The 21,451-nt window shown below is 41.2% G+C and overlaps 1 protein-coding gene across 8 annotated transcripts in view; it reads left to right on the forward strand.

Moving 5' to 3' along the window:
• CEP89 (centrosomal protein 89) overlaps positions 1-21,451 on the forward strand; it is an 84,907-nt gene that overhangs the window by 4,020 nt on the left and 59,436 nt on the right. For 5 of the 8 annotated variants that reach the window (XR_012126663.1, XM_073225901.1, XM_073225903.1 and 2 more), the window contains exons 3-4: positions 12,535-12,693; positions 13,811-13,994. Coding sequence is in view for 7 of the 8 variants with exons in the window: in XM_073225901.1 (XP_073082002.1) it covers positions 12,535-12,693; positions 13,811-13,994 (343 nt within the window). In the remaining variant the exon portion in view is untranslated. Of the gene's footprint in view, positions 1-10,811; positions 12,101-12,534; positions 12,694-13,810; positions 13,995-21,451 lie in introns of all 8 variants that reach the window. The other 3 variants (XM_073225905.1, XM_073225906.1, XM_073225904.1) reach the window with 3 other exon arrangements.

The following is a 21,451-nucleotide window of genomic DNA, read 5'->3' on the forward strand; positions in this document are numbered from 1 at the left end:
TTTGAAACTAGAATACTGTAAGCCTCTTGATAAAAACACTTTGAAAAATTTTTGGTGTTTGTCTGTCACTACAGTCTTGATAACAAGAATAGTTGTTTGTTAGTGTTTCCTCAGTGCCATGGGCTCTGGCAAGTGCTTAAGAAGCATGTCATTTCATCCTCTCAGTGACCCTATGACAGGGTCCTGTGGCACTCTGTTTTGAGCTCAAATGTTAGTCATTAGCCCAAAGTCCTACATTTGGCGAGTTTTGACACACTTCAGCTCTTCAGCAGCTGGACAACATTCATATTGTATCATTAGGACTTAGATGTTTATGTAGCAGCAGTCATAATAGGAGGGTTAGCTTTACATTCCATTATAAAGAAAACAAAAAACATGTGTTATTTCATGGAAGTCTTGCTATAGCTCATGAGAAAATCTCTCTCTGTATTCTTTTTTTTTTAAATTTTTTATTAAGGTACAATTGATATACACATGAAAAAACAATGTGGTTACCATATTTACCCATATTATCAAGTCCCCACCCATACCCCAATGCAGTCACTGTCCATCAATGCAGCAAGATGTCACAGATTCACTATGTGCCTTCTCTGTGCTCCACTGTTCTCCTCGTGACCCCCACACCACGTGTACTAAACATAATACCCCTCAATCCCCTTCTCCCTCCCTCCCCACCTGCCCTCCCACACCCCTCCCCTTTTGTGACCACTAGTTCATTCTTGGAGTCTCTGAGTCTGCTGCCATTTTGTTCCCTCAGTTTTGCTTCATTGTTATATTCCACAAATGAGGGAAATCATTTGGCATTTGTCTTTTTCCGCCTGGCTTATTTCACTGAGCATAATGTCCTCCAGCTCCATCCATGTTGCAAATGGTAGGATTTGTTTCTTTTTTATGGCTGAATAGTATTCCATTGTGTATATGTACCACATCTTCTTTATCCATTCATCTACTGAAGGATGGACACTTAGGTTGCTTCCATATCTTGGCTATTGTAAAAAGTGCTGTGATAAACATAGGGGTGCATATGTCTTTTTGAATCTGAGAAGTTGTGTTCTTTGGGTAAATTCCAAGGAGTGGGATTCCCGGGTCAAATGGTATTTCATTTTTAGTTTTTTGAAGAACCTCCATATTGCTTTCCACAATGGTTGAACTAGCTTACATTCCCACCAGCAGTGTAGGACGGTTCCCCTTTCTCAGCATCCTTGTCAGCATTTGTTGTTCTTAGTTTTTTCGATGCTGGCCATCTTTACTGGTGTGAGGTGATATCTCACTGTGGTTTTAATTTGCATTTTCCTGATAATTAGTGATGTGGAGCATCTTTTCATGTGTCTTTTGGCCATCTGAATTTCTTCTTTGAAGAACTGTCTCTTCATATCCTCTGCCCACTTGTTAATCGGGTTATTTGCTTTTTGGGTGTTGAGGCATATAAGTTCTTTATATATTTTGGATGTTAACCCCTTGTCGGATATGTCATTACAAATATATTCTCCCATACTGTAGGATGCCTTTTTGTTCTGTTGATGGTGTCCTTTGCCGTATAGAAACTTTTTAGTTTGATGTAGTCCCATGAGTTCATTTTTGCTTTTGTTTCGCTTGCTTGAGGAGATGCGTTTAGGAAGAAGTTGCTCATGCTTATATTCAGGAGATGTTTGTCTATGTTGTCTTTTAAGAGGTTTATGGTTTCATGACTTACATTCAAGTCTTTAATCCATTTTGAGTTTACTTTTGTGTATGGGGTTAGACAATAATCCAGTTTCATTCACTTGCATGTAGCTGTCCAGTTTTGTCAACACCAGCTGTTTAAGAGGCTGTCATTTCCCCATTGTATATTCATGGCTCCTTTATCATATATTAATTGACCATAAATGGTTGGGTTTCTATCAGGGCTCTCTAGTCTGTTCCATTGGTCTATGGGTCTGTTCTTATGTGAGTACCAAATTGTCTTGATTACTGTGGCTTTGTAGTAGAGCTTGAAGTTGGGAAGTGAGATCCCCCTGCTTTATTCTTCCTTTTCAGGATTGCTTTGGCTAGTTGGGGTCTTTTGTGGTTCCGTATGAATTTAGGATGATTTCCTCTAGTTTGTTGAAGAATGCTATTGGTATTTTCATAGGAATTGCACTGAACCTATAGATTGCTTTAGGCAGGATGGCCATTTTGACAATATTACTTCTTCCTATCCATGAGCATGGGATGTATTTCCATTTATTGGTATCTTCTTTAATTTCTCTCATGAGTGTCTTGTAGTTTTCAGAGTATAGGTCTTTCACTTCCTTAGTTAGGTTTATTCCCAGGTGTTTTATTCTTTTTGATGCAATTGTAAATGGAATTGTTTTCCCGATTTCTCTTTCTGCTAGTTCATGCTTAGTGTATAGGAATGCCACAGATTTCTGTGTATTAATTTTGTATCCTGCAACTTTGCTGAATTCAGATATTAGATCTAGTAGTTTTAGAGTGGATTATTTAGGGTTTTTTATGTACAATATCATGTCATCTGCAAACAGGGACAGTTTAACTTCTTCCTTGCCAATTTGATGCCTTTTATTTCTTTGTGTTGTCTGATTGCCGTGGCTAGGACCTCCAGTAGTATGTTGAATAGAAGTGGGGAGAGTGGGCATTCTTGTCTTGTTCCCGATCTTAAAGGAAAAGCTTTCAGCTTCTCACTGTTAAGTATAATGTTGGCTGTGGGTTTGTCATATATGGCCTTTATTATGTTAAGTAACTTGCTCTCTATACTCATTTTGTTGAGAGTTTTTATCATGAATGGATGTTGAATTTTGTCAAATGCTTTTACAGCATCTATGGAGATGACCATGTGGTTTTTGTCCTTTTTGTTTATATGGTAGATGAGTTGATGGATTTTTGAATGTTGTATCATCCTTGCATCCCTGGAATAAATCCTACTTGATCATGATGGATGATCTTTTTGATGTATTTTTGAATTTGGTTTGCTCATATATTGTTGAGTATTTTTTTCATCTATGTTCATCAGGGATATTGGTCTGTAATTTTCTTTCTTTGTGGTGTCTTTGCCTGGTTTTGGTATTAGAGTGATGCTGGCCTCATAGAATGAATTTGGAAGTATTTCCTCCTTTTCTGTTTTTTGGAAAACTTTAATAAGAATGGGTATTAGGTCTTCACTAAATGTTTGATAAAATTCAGGAGTGAAGCCATCTGGTACAGGCATTTTGTTCTTAGGTAGTATTTTGATTACCAGTTCAATTTCGTTACTGGTAATTGGTCTGTTCAGATTTTCTGTTTCTTCCTTGGTCAACCTCGGAAGGTTGTATTTTTCTAGAAATTTGTCCATTTCTTCTAGGTTATCCAGTTTGTTATTATATAATTTTTCATAGTATTCTCCAATAATTCTTTGTATTTCTGTGGTATCCATAGTGATTTTTCCTTTCTCATTTCTGATTCTGTTTATGTGTGTAGGCTCTTTTTTTCTTGATAAGTTTGGCTAGGGGTTTATCTATTTTGGTGATTTTCTCAAGGAACTAGCTCTTCTTTCATTGATTCTATTGTTTTATTCTTCTCAATTTTGTTTATTTCTGCTCTTATCTTTATGATTTCCCTCCTTCTACCAACTTTGGGCCTCATTTGTTCTTCTTTTTCTAGTTTCATTAATTGTGAGTTTAGACTGCTTATATGGGATTGTTCTTCTTTCCTGAGGTAGGCCTATATTGCAATATACTTTCCTCTTAGCATGGCCGTGGCTGCACCCCAGAGATTTTGTGGTGTTGAATTATTGTTGTCATTTGTCTCCATATATTGCTTGATCTCTGTTTTTATTTGGTTATTGATCCATTGGTTATTTAGGAACATGTTGTGAAGCCTCCAGGTGTTAGTCGGATTTTTCATTTTCTTTGCGTAATTTATTTCTAGTTTCATACCTTTGTGGTCTGAGAAACTGGCTGGTACAATTTCAATCTTTTTGAATTTACTGAGGCTCTTTTTGTGGCATAGTATATGATCTACTCTTGAAAATGTACCACGTGCACTTGAGAAGAATGTGTATGCTGCTGCTTTTGTGTGGAATGGTCTGTAGATGTCTGTTAAGTCCATCTGTTCTAATGTGTTGTTCAGTGCCTCTGTGTCCTTACTTATTTTCTGTCTGGTTGATTTGTCCTTCAGAGTGAGTGGAGTGTTGCAGTCTCCTAGAATGAATAGATTGCATTCTATTTCCCCTTTTAATTCAGTTAATATTTGTTTTACATATGTAGGTGCTCCTGTGTTGAGAGCATAGGTATTTATAATGGTTATATCTTCTTGTTGGATTGACCCCTTTATCATTATGTAATGTCCTTCTTTGTCTCTTGTGACTATCTTTGTTTTGAAGTCTATTTTGTCTGACACAAGTACTGCAACTCCTGCTTTTTTCTCTCTATTAGTTGCATGAAATGTCTTTTTCCATCCTTTCACTTTTAGTCTGTGTATGTCTTTGGATTTAAAGTGAGTCTCTTGTAGGCAGCATATAGATGGGGCTTGTTTTTTTATGCATTCAGTGACTCTATGTCTTTTGATTGATGCATTCATTCATTTACATTTAGGGTGATTATCGATAGGTATGTACTTATTGCCATTGCAGACTTTAGATTCGTGGTTATGAAAGGTTCAAGTTTTACTTGCTTACTATCTAAGAGTCTAACTTATCTCACCTAATATGCTATTACAAACACAATCTAAAGGTTCTTTTCTTTTTGTCCTCCTTTTTCTTCCTCCTCCTTTCTTTATATATTAGGTGTCATATTCTGTACTCTTTGTCTATCCCTTGATTGACTTTGGGAATAGTTAATTTAATTTTGTGTTTGCTTAGTAATTAGCTGTTCTACTTTCTTTAGTGTGGTTTTATTACCTCTTGTGACATCCATTAAACCTTAGGAACACATCCATCTATGGCAGTCAACCAGAGACTGCAGAGATCATTTGTGGGAGGTAAATTCTCTCAGCTTTTGCTTATCTGGAAATTGTTTAATCACTCCTTCAAATTTAAATGATAATCTTGCTGGATAAAGTAATCTTGGTTACAGGCCCTTCTGCTTGATTGCCTTAAATATATCATGCCACACCCTTCTGGCCTGTAAGGTTTCTGCTGAGAAGTCTGATATTAGCCTGATGGGCTTTCCTTTGTGTGTGATCTTATTTTTCACTCTGGCTGCTTCTAATAGTCTGTCCTTATCCTTGATCTTTGCCATTTTAATTACTATATGTCTTGGTGTTGTCTTCCTTGGGTTCCTTGTGTTGGGAGATCTGTGCACCTCCATGGCCTGAGAGACTATCTCCTTCCCCAGATTGAGGAAGTTTTCAGCAATTACCTCTTCAAAGACACTTGCTATCCCTTTCTCTCTCTCTTCTTCTGGTACCCCTATAATGCAAATATTATTGTTCCATTTGGATTGGTCACACAGTTCTCTCAATATTCTTTCATTCTTAGAGATCCTTTTTTCTCTCTGTGCCTTGGCTTCTTTGTATTCCTCTTCTCTAGTTTATATTTCATTTATCATCTCCTCCACCATATCCAATCTGCTTTTAATTCCCTCCATTGTGCTCTTCAATGACTGGATCTCCAACCAGAATTCAGTCCTGAGTTCTTGAATATCCTTCCATACCTCCATTAGCATGTTAATGATTTTTATTTTAAACTCCCTTTCAGGAAGATTCATGAGGTCCATGTCATCTTTCTCAGGAGTTGTATTAATTTTACTCTGAACCAGGTTCCTTTGGCGTTTCATATTTGTATGTGGCGCCCTCTAGTGTCCAGAAGCTCTACTCTCTGAAGCTGCTCAGCCCCTGAAGCAATGTTGGGGGTCACATGGGAGTGGTATTGGTGCCTGGGGGGAGGAAAGAGCTGTTTCCTGCTTTCCGGCTGCTATGCCTGTCTGTACTACCTGAACCAGTGGGCTGAGCACACAGGCATAAGCCTCTATGCCTTGCATTAGCAGTTGCTGTAGACAGATCTTCCCTCTGGCTGGCCTAATGCCAGGGTAGGGTTTGCTGGTTTGTGAGCCAGGTGGGGCAGGCCAGGAGAAACATGCAGTGGGCTGCGTATCACGAAGGGGGTCCTTGGAGCTGTGTAGCCAGCCAGGGAGCTGGAGCACCTGGAAATCGTGAAAGCTCCCAACCTGCTGGGCAGAGTACACCTGAACAATTTTGTCTACCTGTCCTTTCTCTTGAGCAGGAAGCTCTGTGCAATCCTTGCCCCTTTAGCAGTCCTCCTGCTAAGGGCTTCCTTGTTAGGAAGTCTCTCTGACCGCCCGAACTTCCTTTGTCCCAGAGCAGCTGGATATGGATCTCTTGTTTCCACAAGCAGCCAGAATATCAGTCTCTCCAGGAATCCTGCCTGTCCTAGCTTTCCAATCCCCCAACCACAAGAGTATCATGAAAGCACCACAAAATGTAGGTTTGTGCTCCCAGAGCAGATCTCCAGAGTTAGGTATGCAGCAGTCCCAGGCCTCCACTCCTTTCCTGCTCCATTTCTCTTCCTCCAACCGGTGAGCTGGGGTAGGGGAAGGGCTTGGGTCCCGCTGGGCCACAGCTTTGGTACTTTACCCTGTTCCATGAGGTCTGCTCTTTTCTCCAGGTGTATACAATCTGGCGCAGTCCTCCTTCCTGGTGCTCTTTCAGGATTAGTTGTATTCATTATATTTTTGTATTATATGTGGCTTTAGGAGGAGGCCACTATCTCACCTCACATGCCGCCATCTTTAATCCTCTCTCTCTGTATTCTTCTATGGTTTACAGAATTTATTTTTCCTGGATTGTAATCTTGATGAGCTCAAGACAATCAACATGGCTTTGGCAAATTTGGAATACTTATAGATTTTTTTATTTCCAAAAAATATTCAAATTAAACTTCGGTGCTATTCTACTTCATGTATAGTGTAATAGTGTAAGAATCTTAATAGCGATTTACTTCTGTTTCTTCCTTCCCATCCTTTGTGTTACTGTCATCATCTATTTTAATTCTGTTATAAATGCTACATAGTTACCGTTTTTGCTTTACACAATGTTTTACCTTTATCAAAAGTTTTAGTGAGGTATAATGGGAATACAGTAAACTGCATATACTTCAAAGGCATAATGTTTTGACATATGTTTACACTGGGAAACTATCACCACAATAAAGAGAATAAATAATATCCATCATCCCCTGAGGTTTCCTCACGGTCCATTGTAATTCCTACCTCTTGCCCCACTCTGCTGCCTCCCGTTCCCCTGCCCAGTCCACCCTCACCCTTATCCCCAGGCAACCACTGATCTGCTTTCTGTCACTATCAATTAGTCTGTATTTTCTAGAATTTTATGTAAATGGTTACACAAAATAATTTTGCTGGCTTCTTTCACTCAGCATAATTATTTTGAGATTCATCCATATTGTTGTAAAAATCAATCCGTCCTTTTTATAACTGAGTAGTGTTCCATTATATGGCTCTGCCATGATTTGTTTATCCATTTAGCTATTTTGAGTTGTTTTCAGTTTTTATTTATTTTAGAAGTAAAGCTGCTATGAACATTTGTGCACAAGTCTTGGGACATATGCTTTCATTTCTCTTGGGCAGATTTCTAGGAGTGGAATAGGTAGATCATAAGCTAGGTGTATATTTAACTTACTAAGAAGTCGTCAAGTTCTTTTCCAGAGTTGTTATTCCATTTATGTTCACACCAGCAGTGTATGAGTTTACATCCTCACTGACACTTGGTTTGGTCAGTCTTGTATGTTCGTATGTGTTTGGATATGGTTTTATAATTTTATTTGACACTAGTTTTCATTCATATTGACCGTCCATAGGTTTTGAAAGTGATGCCAGGTGCATAAGTAACAATGTGTAGAGCTTGTTTGGTGAATCTTTATCTTCATTATGCTTTCTGGACAACCACGTACTGATAAGTTGTGGGACATTCATTATTCCTTTGGCCCAGATAGCTTTGTGGAGTCTGGAGTCCGTGAGCACATCTGAAGTTTCTGACTCCTTCCTCAAAAATTTCTGGGTCTCACTGAGTGCCTGAGGGCCATATTTCTTGCAGCTCACTCTGTGGATGCACTGTGAATGTTGGGGGTGAGGGGTACTCTGGCTGCCATCTCCTTGATGGTGGAATGGACCCTTCTCACCACCCTTTGTGGAGGCCGTCCTGCTGGGCCCAGGTTGGAAAGGAAGAGCATGAGGGATTGTCTTAGCCAGTCTTTTAAAGTTTGGATATTCTAAAAGGTATATAGTAGTAGCTCACTCTGGTTTTATGTTATGTTTCTTTAATAATTAATGATGTTGAGCATCTTGTCATGTGTTTGCCATTTGTATTTGGTGAAGTGTCTGTTCAAATCTTGTGCTCTCTCTTTAAATTGGTTTATGTTCCTCTTATGGTATTTTGATAGTTCTTTATATATTCTAGATATAAGTCCTTTCTCAAATAAGTGATTTGCAAATATTTTCTCCTATAGCTGGCTTATCTTTTTTTTTTTCTTTTTATTTATTTATTTATTTATTTTTTGAGAGGGCATCTCTCATATTTATTGATCAAATGGTTGTTAACAACAATAAAGTTCTGTATAGGGGGGTCAATGCTCAATGTACAATCATTAATCCATCTCAAGCCTAATTCTCGTCAGTCTCCAATCTTCTGAAGCATAACGAACAAGTTCTTACATGGTGAACGAATTATAGCTGGCTTATCTTTACATTCTCTTAACAGTATCTTTCAAAGAACAGAAACTCTTAGTTTTTATGAAGTTTATCTTATCAATTTTTTTTTTTTACAGATCCTAATTTGAGTATCACATCTAAGAACTCTGCCTAACCTAAGGTCACAAAGATTTTCTCCTGTATTTTCTTCTAGAAGTCTTACAGTTTTAGGCTTCACATTTAGGTCTGTGATCCATTTGAGTTAATTTTTGTATATGGTATGGAGGGTATAGATTCAAGTTCATTTTTTTGCATATGGATATCCAGTTCTAATACCATTTGATGAAAACGCTATTGAATTAGTTACCTATTGCTGTGTAATGAATTACACCAAAATTTACTGGCTTGAAACATAAAACAATGGTGTTTTTTATCCTGTATCTCACTGTGCTCTTTTTTTTTCTTACTTTTTCCTCTCTGTTTCATTTTGGTTATTTTCTGTTGTTTTTCCTTCACCTTCACTAATCTTTTCTTCTGCAATGTGTAATCTGCTCTTAATCCCTTCCAGTGTGATTTTCTTCTCCTAAAGTTCAAGTCTTCTGTAATATCGTCCATGTTTCTACTTAGCTTTTTGAACATATAGAGTGGTTATAATAGTTGTCTTAATGTCCTTCTCTGCTAATTCAAACATAAGTGTTCAGTTCTGAGTGGGTTTCAGTTGATTGTTACCTTCATTATGGGTCTTGTTTGTCTCTCTCTTTGCATGCCTGACTGTCTCTGATTGCATACTAGATATTGCTGTGAGTCTTACCTTGCTGAATGCTAGATATTTTTGTATCCCTTTAAATTCTTTTGAATTTTGTTCTGTAATACAGTGCAGTTACTTAGAGCCGGTTTGATCTTTTGGGTCCCACTATCATAATTTTTTGGCAGTGTCTGGAGCAGTGCCCAGTCTAGAACTAAAGATTCCCCACTACTGAGGCAAGACCTTTCAGAGTACTGCACTGTGTCCCATGCCCTGCAGTGTGCCCATCTGTCTGGTGGGAAGAGGCACTGTCCCCAGCTGTCTTGCCAATGGGTTTCAGCCCTGGGCAAGTTTGCTATGGATTCAATGTGACCAAAGAAAATGACAGTAAAACATTCTTGGGGTGAAAGGGTTATACCCAACTTTATTTCCACAGTGGCAGGTCAGTCACTAAAACCCCATTCACTCAGAGCGAGTCTGCATGCAGCAAGCCGGTCTCTGCCTGCACAACTGTCGTCTGGGCCTCTCTGCCCATACAACTGTCCCACAGTCATCCTCTGGGCCTCTGTCCTCGTTGTTGGCACCACTCCAGCCTCGGCTCTGCTCTCCTGCAGCACTGCAGCCCTGCCACCGTGTCACCCAGAGCACTGGGCTGAGCTCTTTATATAGTCAACAACAATGTATTGCCCACACATGTGTAGTGAGCTAGCTAGCCAGGGCCAGGTGAGAATCCTGGCCATAAGAACCTTCATTTTATCCACCCTCCACCCCTCCAGGATTCTCACCTCTCAATCTGTGTGCCCTCACTCCTCTGTAATGGTCCCTGTGCAGAGAAGCTGGAACATTGTAATCAGATTTAACCAAAAGGACCATGGGTGGGTGTGGATAAAATGAGAGTTCCTGTGGCCAGGATTCTCACATGGCCATGGTTGACTAGCTCACTACACATCTGTGGGCAATACATGGCTGTTGACTCTATAAAAAGAGCTCCACCCAGTGCTCTGGGCGTGACACAGTGGCAGGGCTGCATGGCTGCAGGAGAGCAGAGCAGAGTGCTGGAGTGGTGACAGTGCCGAGGGCAGAGGCCCAGAGGATGGCTGTGTGGGATGACTATGCAGAGAGGCCCAGAGGATGGCTGTGCGGGACGGCTGTGCAGAGAAGCCCAGAGGACAGCTGTGTGGACAGAGAGGCCCAGAGGCAGAGACTGGCTTGCTGCATGCAGACTCACTCTGAGTGAATGGGATTCTAGTGACTGACCTGCCACCTGGAAATAAAGTTGGGTATAACCCTTTCATCCCAAGAACGTTTTGCTGTCATTTTCTTTGGTCACACTGAATCCATAGCAAATTTGCCTGGGGCTGAAACCCATTGGCAAGACAGTGGGCCTTACAATTTCCACCTTCTTCAACAGACACACAGGCCGATCTTGTTGCCTTCTGCTTTGTCCTCAGCAGCCGAAACTGCTGCTCTGGTCCACAGCTCTCGTTTCCTTTTGTGCTTGAGCCTGAGGATACAAGCAGAGCATGGAGCGCTCCACAACCTGAGGAGGGGGCTGCACCTCTCCTGAAAGAACCCGCAGTTCCCGAGTCCTTCTGACTCTCCACCAGCTTTCAACCAGGTGGGGTCTCAACCAAGGAGGGGCCAATGCCTCCAGCACCGGCAGAGCTTCCACCCGACCTGTTCGTCAAACCTCCGCCCCTCCATTTCTGGGGCTGACGGCTCCACTACATCCTTCTCTTGCCCCAGGGCACCTGGCAGCCTGCGTGCTGCTGCTTTTTGGGCCGCTCCCTCTCGGGCCTCTTCCTTCACCTGCCGCTCTGCACCCGGCAGCCTGCACGCCCATACTGCTCCTTCTTGTGCTGCTCCCTCTCGGGCCACAGCACTTTGTAGTGATGCCATTTCAGTCAGTTTTCTCTTGGGGTGGACTCCAGTCCTCCACCCTTTCACAGTACCACATGTCCACAGGGTACACTTGAATGTCTCCCCATCCATAGGTGCAGCCCGCTGAGGGCAGCCTGTTCTTTTTCCTTGGTCACCAGTGAACCCTGCTGACTGTCGCCAATTGTCTTGCCAATGGGTTTCAGCCCTGGGCAAGTTCGCTATGGATTCAATGTGACCAAAGAAAATGATAATAAAATATTCTTGGGGTGAAAGGGTTATACCAACTTATTTCCACAGTGGCAGGTCAATTGCTAAAATCCCGTTCACTCAGAATGAGTCTGCATGCAGCAAGCCGGTCTCTGCCTCTGGGCCTCTGTCCTCCACGCTGCCACCACTCCAGCCTCAGCTCTGCTCTCCTGCAGCATTGCAGCTGTGCCACCATGTCACCCAGAGCATTGGGCGGAGCTGTTTAAATAGAGTCAACAACAATCTATTGCCCACACGTGTGTAGTGAGCTAGCCAGCCAGGGCCAGGTGAGAATCCTGGCCACAGGAACCTTCATTTTATCCACACCAGCCATGTGTAAGCACCTGGCCTTGTTCCTATAGTCCTTGTGAAAGGTTCATCCCCCAGCCTTGGTTAGTTGCCTCACATTCATGCATGGAGGGGTATTTTGCTGAACACTTGGGGACCTTCTGCACATTTCTGGACTTCCCTCTGTTCAGCTCTTTTTTTTTTCTGGGACTTTGTCCAGCAAATTCTGTGTGTTGTAGTGTTCCCAGATCTCAGTTGTGTCTCCACAACTCAGGGAGTCCTGGTTCCACCTGGAAATTCTCTCAGGCAGTAAGCTGGAACAACTGTAAGTCTATTGTTTTATTTTGCTCTTTCAAGTGGGAAGGTGAACCCATCACTCTATCTTTCCTATATTATAGTTTTGAAAATTTATGTTTTCAAATGCCTTTAAAAATCTTTCCTATCTTTTTTTTTTCCATTTTGGACTTTGATTTTAAAAGGAAAACTACCTGAATATAGACTGCCTGGATTAGAGATCTGGTTCCTTCCCTATTAGCTAGGAAATCTTGGGCAAGTGGAGATGGGAATAATTATTCTTACAGTTGATATGACATGAAATGAGATTGTCAGATGGCACATAACAGGCTACAGGCATGTAGTCAGTAGATATGCACTGAGTGCTATAGATCAGAAGGTAAACCTGATGTATTCATGCATCCTGTTCAGTGTTCAGCTCAAAGGTTTGTGTCTCACCATCTCACTGGGATGTTTTGTCCCTAGGTCTGCTCTGGCTGCAGTCATTCTGGCAACAACACTGACCGGCCGGACTGTTGCCATTCCTCAGCCTCGCCAGAGATCCCTGTCTGAGAGTGACACAACCTATGTTGAGAAGGATGCTTTCATTGAGCCCTATGCCACCACCTCAGAGCTGAGGCTTCAGTAAGGACCGGATCACTGTTTCTGCTGCTGCTCTGGGCAGTGGAGGAGCCTCTCTTGTGTGTGCATGTGCACGTGTGGTCATGACTGCTTAGCACTCAGGTTATCATTGCCAATGTCAAAGGGACACTGTCCTGGAACATTTATTGTTCTTGAATTGTGTCAGAATTTTCTCTAGAGTGGCTCTTGTTAAATTACAGCTGTGAAAGCACTGGTCGTTCCTACGGCAGCACAGAGCCATTGAATTCAGTGCTGCTTTTGGCCCTTAGTAGGATTCTCTCAGATGGTATGTTACAGAAAATTTGTGTACTAATATAAAATAAATAGAATAGAAATAATATTTATAGTAAATGCAGACCCAGAGTTTTAACTTTAGTAGGTAAAAAAAATTTCAGATTGAAATGGAAGTACTAGAAGCCAAGTAGATAAATGCACAAAGGACATGAAAGTTCATAATAGATGAGTGATGGCTCAGGCATAAATACATGGAAAAATACCCAGTCTCAGTAAGAAATGCAAATTGATACAGTGAGATTTAAATTCTTTCAGAAAGTTTTAGAAAATTCTAACCAATGTTACAGGTTAGGGAAGTGATTTGTGAAATCATTTTGTAGATTATGCTTGTAGACCCACAAAATGTTCTTACAATTTGACTCGGCAGTTTACCATAGGTTGGTTGTTTTATAGGACTAATTCTAAATACAGAAGAGATTATCTGCACATAGATGTTCATTACAGGGTTATTTATAACAGCGAAAATTGTCGGGAGAGAAAAAACTAAGTAAAAGGAGTGGTTGACTAAATGGGTATATCTATATGAGAGGTATCTTAACATTTTGACTTTAAGAACTTGTTAATGAGGCAAATGGTATATGTTTGCAGTGACAAGAGCTATAAAAACCTGGGTATAAAACTAGAAAGAAATGTTAAGTGTGTACAAAGAAATGGGCTAGGGGACAATTTAATCTTTTAGCTTCTGTATATTTTGTAATGTAGTTATAATACTTCTTTTGGTGGGGGATCTCAGGCAGTACATTTAATACATGTACTTATACCAGTTGAAGTGTTAAGTAGCTCGCTTGTTTGTTGGCTTATTTTGCTCTTTAATATTCCAATACAGACCAAATTGGCAGAGTGAGATGGGGAGAAGAACTTCTTTGCCATCCTTTGAAATCCTGGGCTACAGAGAGGAAGAGGACGCTGACACACTTATGTCATCCAGCTTCAAGGAGTCGGGGGATCTTGGTGCTCACAAAGATGGAGGTCTCACTGGGGCCGTGTATGCTGTGCCACACAGAAATCAGGTGTTTGCCCCTCTCCAGAGTTTCTTCTGCACCTTGACGTCAACTTGCAGTAAATTGTATATAGACTACATTAGTTAAGGATTCTCTTTGCTCTCTTCTGCCTTTAATGGCTTTTGTTTGGGGGCTTATTTTTTTAACATGTCCAATCTCATGTTCTGTCTGGTTAGGTAAATATTTAGGACACTTTCTTTTATCTTTCCAAGACAAGTCCTTCAGAGACAAAGATAATGTATTCATGTTCTTAGTGTACATTTCCATCTATTACTAGTAATCCAGCTCTTTTCCTTGACTCCAAAAGTGAATTTTCCTATTGCTTGTTCTATATCAGTGTGCATGTTGCTTCCTTCAGATTCCTGTCTGACAAGAGGATTGTCATTTTTCTGTCCATAGTAGCTGACATTCTTTGCGTGCTTACCATATGAGAGTCTCTATTTCAAACATGCATTTATCTCCTGCTATCTTGGTGCGATGGGTTCCGTTTATGGTCCTGTCATACATGGGGAGAAACCAAGGTACAGAGAGGTTAAAGGAGCCCATTCACCATTGCTCAGCTGTTCTGGTTAAATTCTGTGCTCCCAGGGTTTTGGAAAATGTGCCATTTCTTTATGGTGAAAGACAGCACCATAATTTCTTCTCTCTTTCTCTTTTTTTCTCCATTGCTATAACGTGTTATTCATAGGGACTATACACACAGACTTACGGCATCAAGCTATATTCATATTGTTTGAATTTATGTTGATTATTCTCCATCATATTGAATCACATTCTAGATGGTCTTAGGGAACTTATTTTGAGGAATCCTTATGTGAATGTTTCATGAACTAGCCATCACTTTCTAAGATAACAGACTTTAACATGCGAGGTTAGGTTTCTCCACAGCAAAGAGCATGCACGGGAGCAGGCTGATGGCTGCCAGGAGTCCAAAGCAAGTTCGGTTGCAGGGCTCTGAACAGCCTTGGGGAGGCCCCACTACCCTTTAGTCCGCACACTTTCTGGCTGCTGTTTGGACTGAGGTTACAGATGGAGGTGCATCACTCAAGTATTTGGGAAGTGAAGCCAGTTGTAGGTTGCTTGAGTGAAAGAGCCCATAAGCTGGAAAGGGATTTCAGTTTTCCACAGACTTAGAATTAGTTTGCATGGTCAGCTTTTTGGAGGGGGGGCAGAGACAGTAGGGCGAGGAAGACACATTGACCTTTTCTGAGCATTGAATATATGCCAGGCAGCTTACATGTGCTATCTCATTTACTTCACACTATTGTGGTGTGTGTGTGTGAAAAATCAGGTTAAATGGCCTGCCCAAGGTCACTCAGCACCCACCCAGACAGAAGCAGAACTCAGATCAGGGCACCAGTTTTTCCCTGTTTGTGGTCCCCATGCCCTGCAAGAATATTTCTTATACATAAAGCATTTTTTGAGACTAGGGTTTAAGTATTCTTACATTTAGTGTATGATTAAAATACGTATCTTTGAAAAAGTGGGTATGTGGAGCATGTAAAACTGCTCTTTAATCACTAGATGGCACTAGCTCTGTAGGAGATGTTTACTGTGGGGTATGTTTTAATTTCAAAAAAATAAAAGGTAAATTACCTTCTCTGTATTTGCCATGAACATTCTGTAATCTGAGGTAAATAATTTATAATTTTACCCTTTTTTATGAATCATTATGCTTCCTGCAGAGTGTACAGTTGTCAAAACTAGTAAGATAAGGAAACAGACCAACCCAAATCAGGCAATTTGGAGGAAAGTCTATACCTCATGCCTCTGTGTTTCAGGGTAGTCTGGGCAAACATCTTCATGGGAGCATGCACCTGCCCAGAAATGGCCTAACAAATGGAAAACACGTCTTGTTTCCAGCAGTTTTCTTGTTGGTACCACCCAAAAGTAAGACTGGAGGAGAAATAGGGTGTGTTAATTTTGCAGTTCACTTGATGCTAAGCCCTGTGGACAGAACAATCCCGTGGGCATTCAGAGATCTGAGTCCAAGTCCCAGCTTTACTACTTCCCAGTGGTATGAGTTGGATAAGTCAGACAGCCTCTCTGAGTCTGTTTCCTCATCCTCTGAAGGACTGTGCTAGGGAGGAAACTGCCTTTGGGCAGGTATATAAATCTGCATGTAGCTACTGAGCATCCAGTGAGTGCAGCGCATCATGTTGGGGGCTGGAGAATCGGTGTCAGGCAGCATCCAGAGTCACACGGTCTGTCAAATACAATTACGATAAATGTTACGAAGGAAAGGGACAGGGTAGCGTGAAACCACACAGCAGGGGACTTCATCTTTCCTAGAGGACTGCTGAGAGTGACAACCAAGGGATAAGAAGGAGTTACCACTTGCCTTCTTCCCTGCCTGAGGTCACCTGATTTTTCTGCCCAATACCTTTATAGATTTCATTCGTTAGCCTAAATGCCATTTCATCAGAATTGGTTTTGGTGTTTATTATTTTCTGTCCTTTTTTTCCTGAAATTTAGTTTATAATTTAATTTTGCAAACATAGATTTTCATCTCCCTTTTTTATTTTCAGGGAACATTTCCTCCCCTATTTTATTTTATCTTTGACTAAGTTATCATCTATTCATTCTATTCTACTTGGGGAACACTAGTTATGTATTAGATGGATACCCTTTGTTTTCCATGTCTGTTATATTTTCTCTAATCACTTGTCTCTCTTTTTCCTCTCCAGCATTTCTTTATGTGATTTCCTCTATGTACCCTCGTCTGTCTTTCAGCACTTTGCCACTGGGTTTAATTGCTTCTAGTATAGCTTTTACCTCTGTAATTGTTTTTATTTTTCCTTTTGTTTTTTGAGCTCTGCCAGTTTACTTTTCATATCTTTCTGTTTCCTTATCATTTTTCTCAGTCTCCTATATCTGTTCTTTGGATTCCTATGTTAGTCTATACTGTCTTTAATTTCTTGGAGCACGTAAAGGCTGGATTGGGAACAGTTAAGGCAGGCTCTTCTCAAGTATGTCCTTTAGCTTCTCCCCTAACCCTCTGCCCTAGGGTGGCACTACTTCTCTTGGGCCCCTCCACACCCTTGCTCTCATTTCTCTGGCCAGAGGAACACTGTGTATCTTTGTAACTGTGATACTTTGTGATTTTTGCAGCCTTGGCACGCCTGAAGTCTGGGGAGATTTGGCAACTTTTGGCATTTTCCCTCTCGTCTGAATTTCATAGATTTGGTAGTTGTTTTCTGGCCATTGACTAAGCTTTCTTTTCTTTTTTCTTTTTTTCCATTCTTTTGATTGATTTCAATAGGTTTTAAGGGAAGAGAGTCCAGTTTAAATGCCTTGTTACCATTTTTAAATAGAAATCACCAATAGGATGTTACTGAAGCTCTTCTGTCATGCATTCTTGGAATTGTTGTGTTTGTGGATTTGTAGAGCACCTTCTTGTCATAAAATATACCATATATTCATTAATTTGTTCATTTATTCATCCAACTAACTACCAACAAACCGGTGTTTGAGTGTCTGCCATGTGCGTGCATGGAGACCAGAGAGTGGTCGTTTGCACGGGGGTAACAAGTTCTTTCTAGAAACTTCTAGGGGACATAGCATAGTGGGGATGCTGTTGCTGAAAGTTAGGAATGTCCCTTTTCTCTCTCCACAGTTTTTAATTTTTAATTTATTTAAAATTTTTCTTACATGGATAATGCATCAGTACACATGACTGACTTAAAAAAACTTTCAGTATTGTACATGAAGCAAAAGCCTATCCTGAAACCCTATCATTCTTACTCCAGTCATCCTCTTCTCTCCAGAAGAAGCCTCTATGGTCATTTTGATGTCTGTATCATATTTTTGGCTGCAAGTAATGGAATAGAAACATAAACCTTAAATAATAGACTTTTAACTCTCCCACATAATAAAGTCAAAAGGTAAGAGACTACAAAGTTGTCTCAGCTGCTTATGGAAGGCTGGCCCCCGAGGTTCCCTTGGCTGCTGCTTCATGGTCGCCAGTGGGTGCGGCTGGGCTGGTCCCAAAGCAGAGAGGAGGAAGTGAGGCACGTCCTTGTCAGGCTGCTCTGTGTTTGTTAGGGAGAACGTTTTCCCGGTGGGGCATCACTGGTCTTGTGCCCATCCTTGACCACTTACTAGCAAAGGAGAAGAGGAGTGCCATGATTCATACCCTAGGTCTAAGCCCATGCACTAGACAAGATCAGGATTCTCTTAGCAAGGTGGAGCAGGTGGTCCTGGCTGCTGTGTGGGCAAAGACTCTCTGACTCTCTGCAGACTCTCTGACTGCATTTGCACATCTATGTCCACATGCAGCTAGAAATAACCGCTGTTTGTTTAGGTGCCTGTAGATTATCGACTGTGCTGCACCAAATCTAGCACCTCTGCCTGAGCCTGACCCCTACCCATAACAATAGGAAGCCAGGAGAGCAAGTAAGGGGCCAGGTTATCTCTCCAGCCAACTTTGAGAAGCCACCAAGAGAGTGACCTCTGTCATCTTCCGGTGGTGGGGTCTTCTCTGGGCAGCAGGTGAAGAAGCATGGATTCTCAAACTCTTGGTTCATCTCCTCTAATGTACCAAGTAAGGGTAGGTCCAGCATGTTGTTGGACCCACAAAGGTCCCTGTGCAGGCCCCTCACAGTCCTACCTTACAAATCAGAACTGCCTCTTTCAGAGGTAGTGTTCGGTTCACCATATACTCATCCCAAAGGGTTGCTAGCTGGACCTTTGTGTTGCCTCACCTCTAATGACTGTATAATGCACTTTGGGTGGAGTTATTACGTTATATCCCTGATGTGGGAAGAGGCATCTGGAAGGTGCCATGCCACATGGACTGCACCATATGCATCCTTCAGGGTGACCCCTGCTGGAGGGCAAACGAGTTGTGAGGACCCTGTCCAGCCAGATGGGTCTCACAGCCACAGCACAACAGCCACACGAATCAACCCTGCAGCTTCCTTGTCACATTGGCAGGTTCCAGCATCTTGCTTTCATGTCCTGACTTCTGCCATCACGGATTAGTTTTGCATGTGTTTGAACTTCATGCATAAAATCCTAGAACACATATTTGTCTTCATCTGACTACATTGTTAGGTGTGTACAATTGTAAAATATCTTCTTGGTAAACAACACTTTGTCACTACAGAGTGGACCTCTTTATCTCTAAGTGTGTCTTGCTTTAACATCTATTTCATCTAATGTTCCCATCTTCCTTTGTATATTTCTTTGGTATTTGCATGGTCTATTTTTTTCAACTTTTAATTTCAACTTTTCAGTATTCTTATGTTTAGCATATAGAATATAGCACATAGATTTTTTAAAGCAAGTTGACTGAGATATAATTCACATACCATACTACTCATCCATTTAAAGTATACAATTCAGTGTAGCATATAGTTTTTGTTAATCAAATTGACAAGCTTTTCCTTTGTCTTTTTACTGGATCATTTAGTCCTTTCATATTGAATATGTGTATATATATATATATATATATATATATATATATATATATGGGTATATTTGATTTTAAGTTTGCCATCTTATTTTATTTTTCCTATTTGTCCCATTATACTTTATCTTTTTTTTTCTTTCTTTTGGATTGATGATTTTTCAGTTGTTTTTTTCTCTCTACTAGTTTGCAAATTATACAGTTTCCTCTCTAAGAACTACCCTAGAAGTTGTAACATGTGCATTTTACCTGTTAAAATCTGAGTTAGCATATCATCCTGGAAGAGGATGAAGGGCTGTGACCAGTGCTGCAGAGAGGTGAGGGGAAGGCCATGCCTAGCTTCACTGATGTCCACACTGTGGCTGGGTTGGCCTTCTTTCCTTCAAAACCCAAAGTATTGTTTTTGTTATCAAGGTACTTTTCACAATCAGAAGTATTTGGTAATTTTAAATTAAAACTTTAAATTAGAGTGTTTCTAAAATATTATCTCCACTTTTTTTTTATTCATTGACATACTAAATGTACACAAAAGGTACATAAACCTTGAATGTGCATCTCAGTAAATTTTTGCAAAGTACCTATCACCCAGATTTTTAAAAGAAAAGCACAAACAGAAGCCCCACTTTGTACCCTAAAAGAGGTCACTGCTTCCCCCAAGTTAACCACTGCCCTGACTCCAAGAGTAAATTAGATCTTAGAAAAATACCTTAGATTGGTTTTGTCTGTTCTAAAAATTTAGGGGTTTAATCATACAGTATGTAGTATGTATCCTTTGGAGTTCCTAAGTGTCTTCAGTTACTGTGTGCAGCAGTACTGATTCTTATTGCTGTATCATGTTCCATTATACAACTATAACATCCAATTACTTACTCATTTTACTGCTGGTGGAAAACTGGTTGTTTCCAGTTTGGGGCTTTAGAGACAGTGCTGCTATGAACATTTGTATATATATGTATATCTTTCTGGTGGATGTGTAGAACTCACATATACCGATGAGTGGTATATGTTTAATCCTGGGCACATGTATTGATCAGCCTTAGTGCTAGTAGATACTGCCAAATAGATTTTCATCAGAGGGTATCTTTATCATGGTATTTGAGTCCCCTTAGCATTTTTCACATTTCCTAGGTCATAGTGAGTAGTTTAGCACATATATTCACCTTTGACAAGGTAAGCAAATTGTTGGTTCCTAGGAAACAAAAACTAAGGGGTCATTTATTTTTTCTTTCTTCAAATCATGAGTAGAGTGGAAGACCTGTCTGTACCCCTGAGCTGGGTCACTTTGGGGAGTCCTGTGCCTGGAGCCTGGTGGGCCTGACAGCCTTAGCTCTTGGCTCTGAAATGCCCCTTCTCATGGGCACCTCGCTAGTCAGTGCTGCCACCTGCCTGCCAGCATTGGGGCCCTTCCGTTGCCTGCAGCTCAGCACCACTAAGCCAAGCTGATTGCATAAGCAAGAATTTACTGAAGAATCAAGATAGCAAAGGGGACCTGCCCAGAGAACGCCAGTAATAACTTATTGTACAAGGCACAGCTCACTGCCCTTCCTCTTGGGCAGCCTCTGTCCCCACTCTGCAGAGCCCTACCAGTAGGACTGTCTCCTGTTTGTCTCAGGAGGTGGTCCCATTCCTGGCCCACAGGTCTGTTAAGGGACAGCTCTGCAGTGCTGCCACCATTCATGATAGCTACATAGGATATGCCCACAGACGGTGAAGGGGAAGGTCCCCTTCCATCAGGAGACGTTTACAGTGGACTCATAGCTAGTGAACATGATGGACCTTGATCTCGAATATTTGTCTGGATGAGGGTTGTTACAGGATGGGTCAGCCACTGTCGTCCCATGTGGAGATGAACAACAAAGCATCAGTACCAGGGTAGGCTGGGACTGGGTACTGTGCAGAGCTGGCCAGGTGCAGCCCCTCTTCCCAGGTTGGTCCCTGGCGGGAATGAGGGAGGGAAGTTGCCCAGGTAGCATGGGTGGAATGTGACAAAGTCAGCCTAAGCGTGACCTGCATGGCATTTCATTTGCCACTGGACCTTTCCTGACGGACCTGAGGT

The sequence above is a fragment of the Manis javanica genome, chromosome 17 (assembly GCF_040802235.1).
Source record: "Manis javanica isolate MJ-LG chromosome 17, MJ_LKY, whole genome shotgun sequence".
In the NCBI taxonomy this organism is placed as follows: Eukaryota; Metazoa; Chordata; class Mammalia; order Pholidota; family Manidae; genus Manis; species Manis javanica.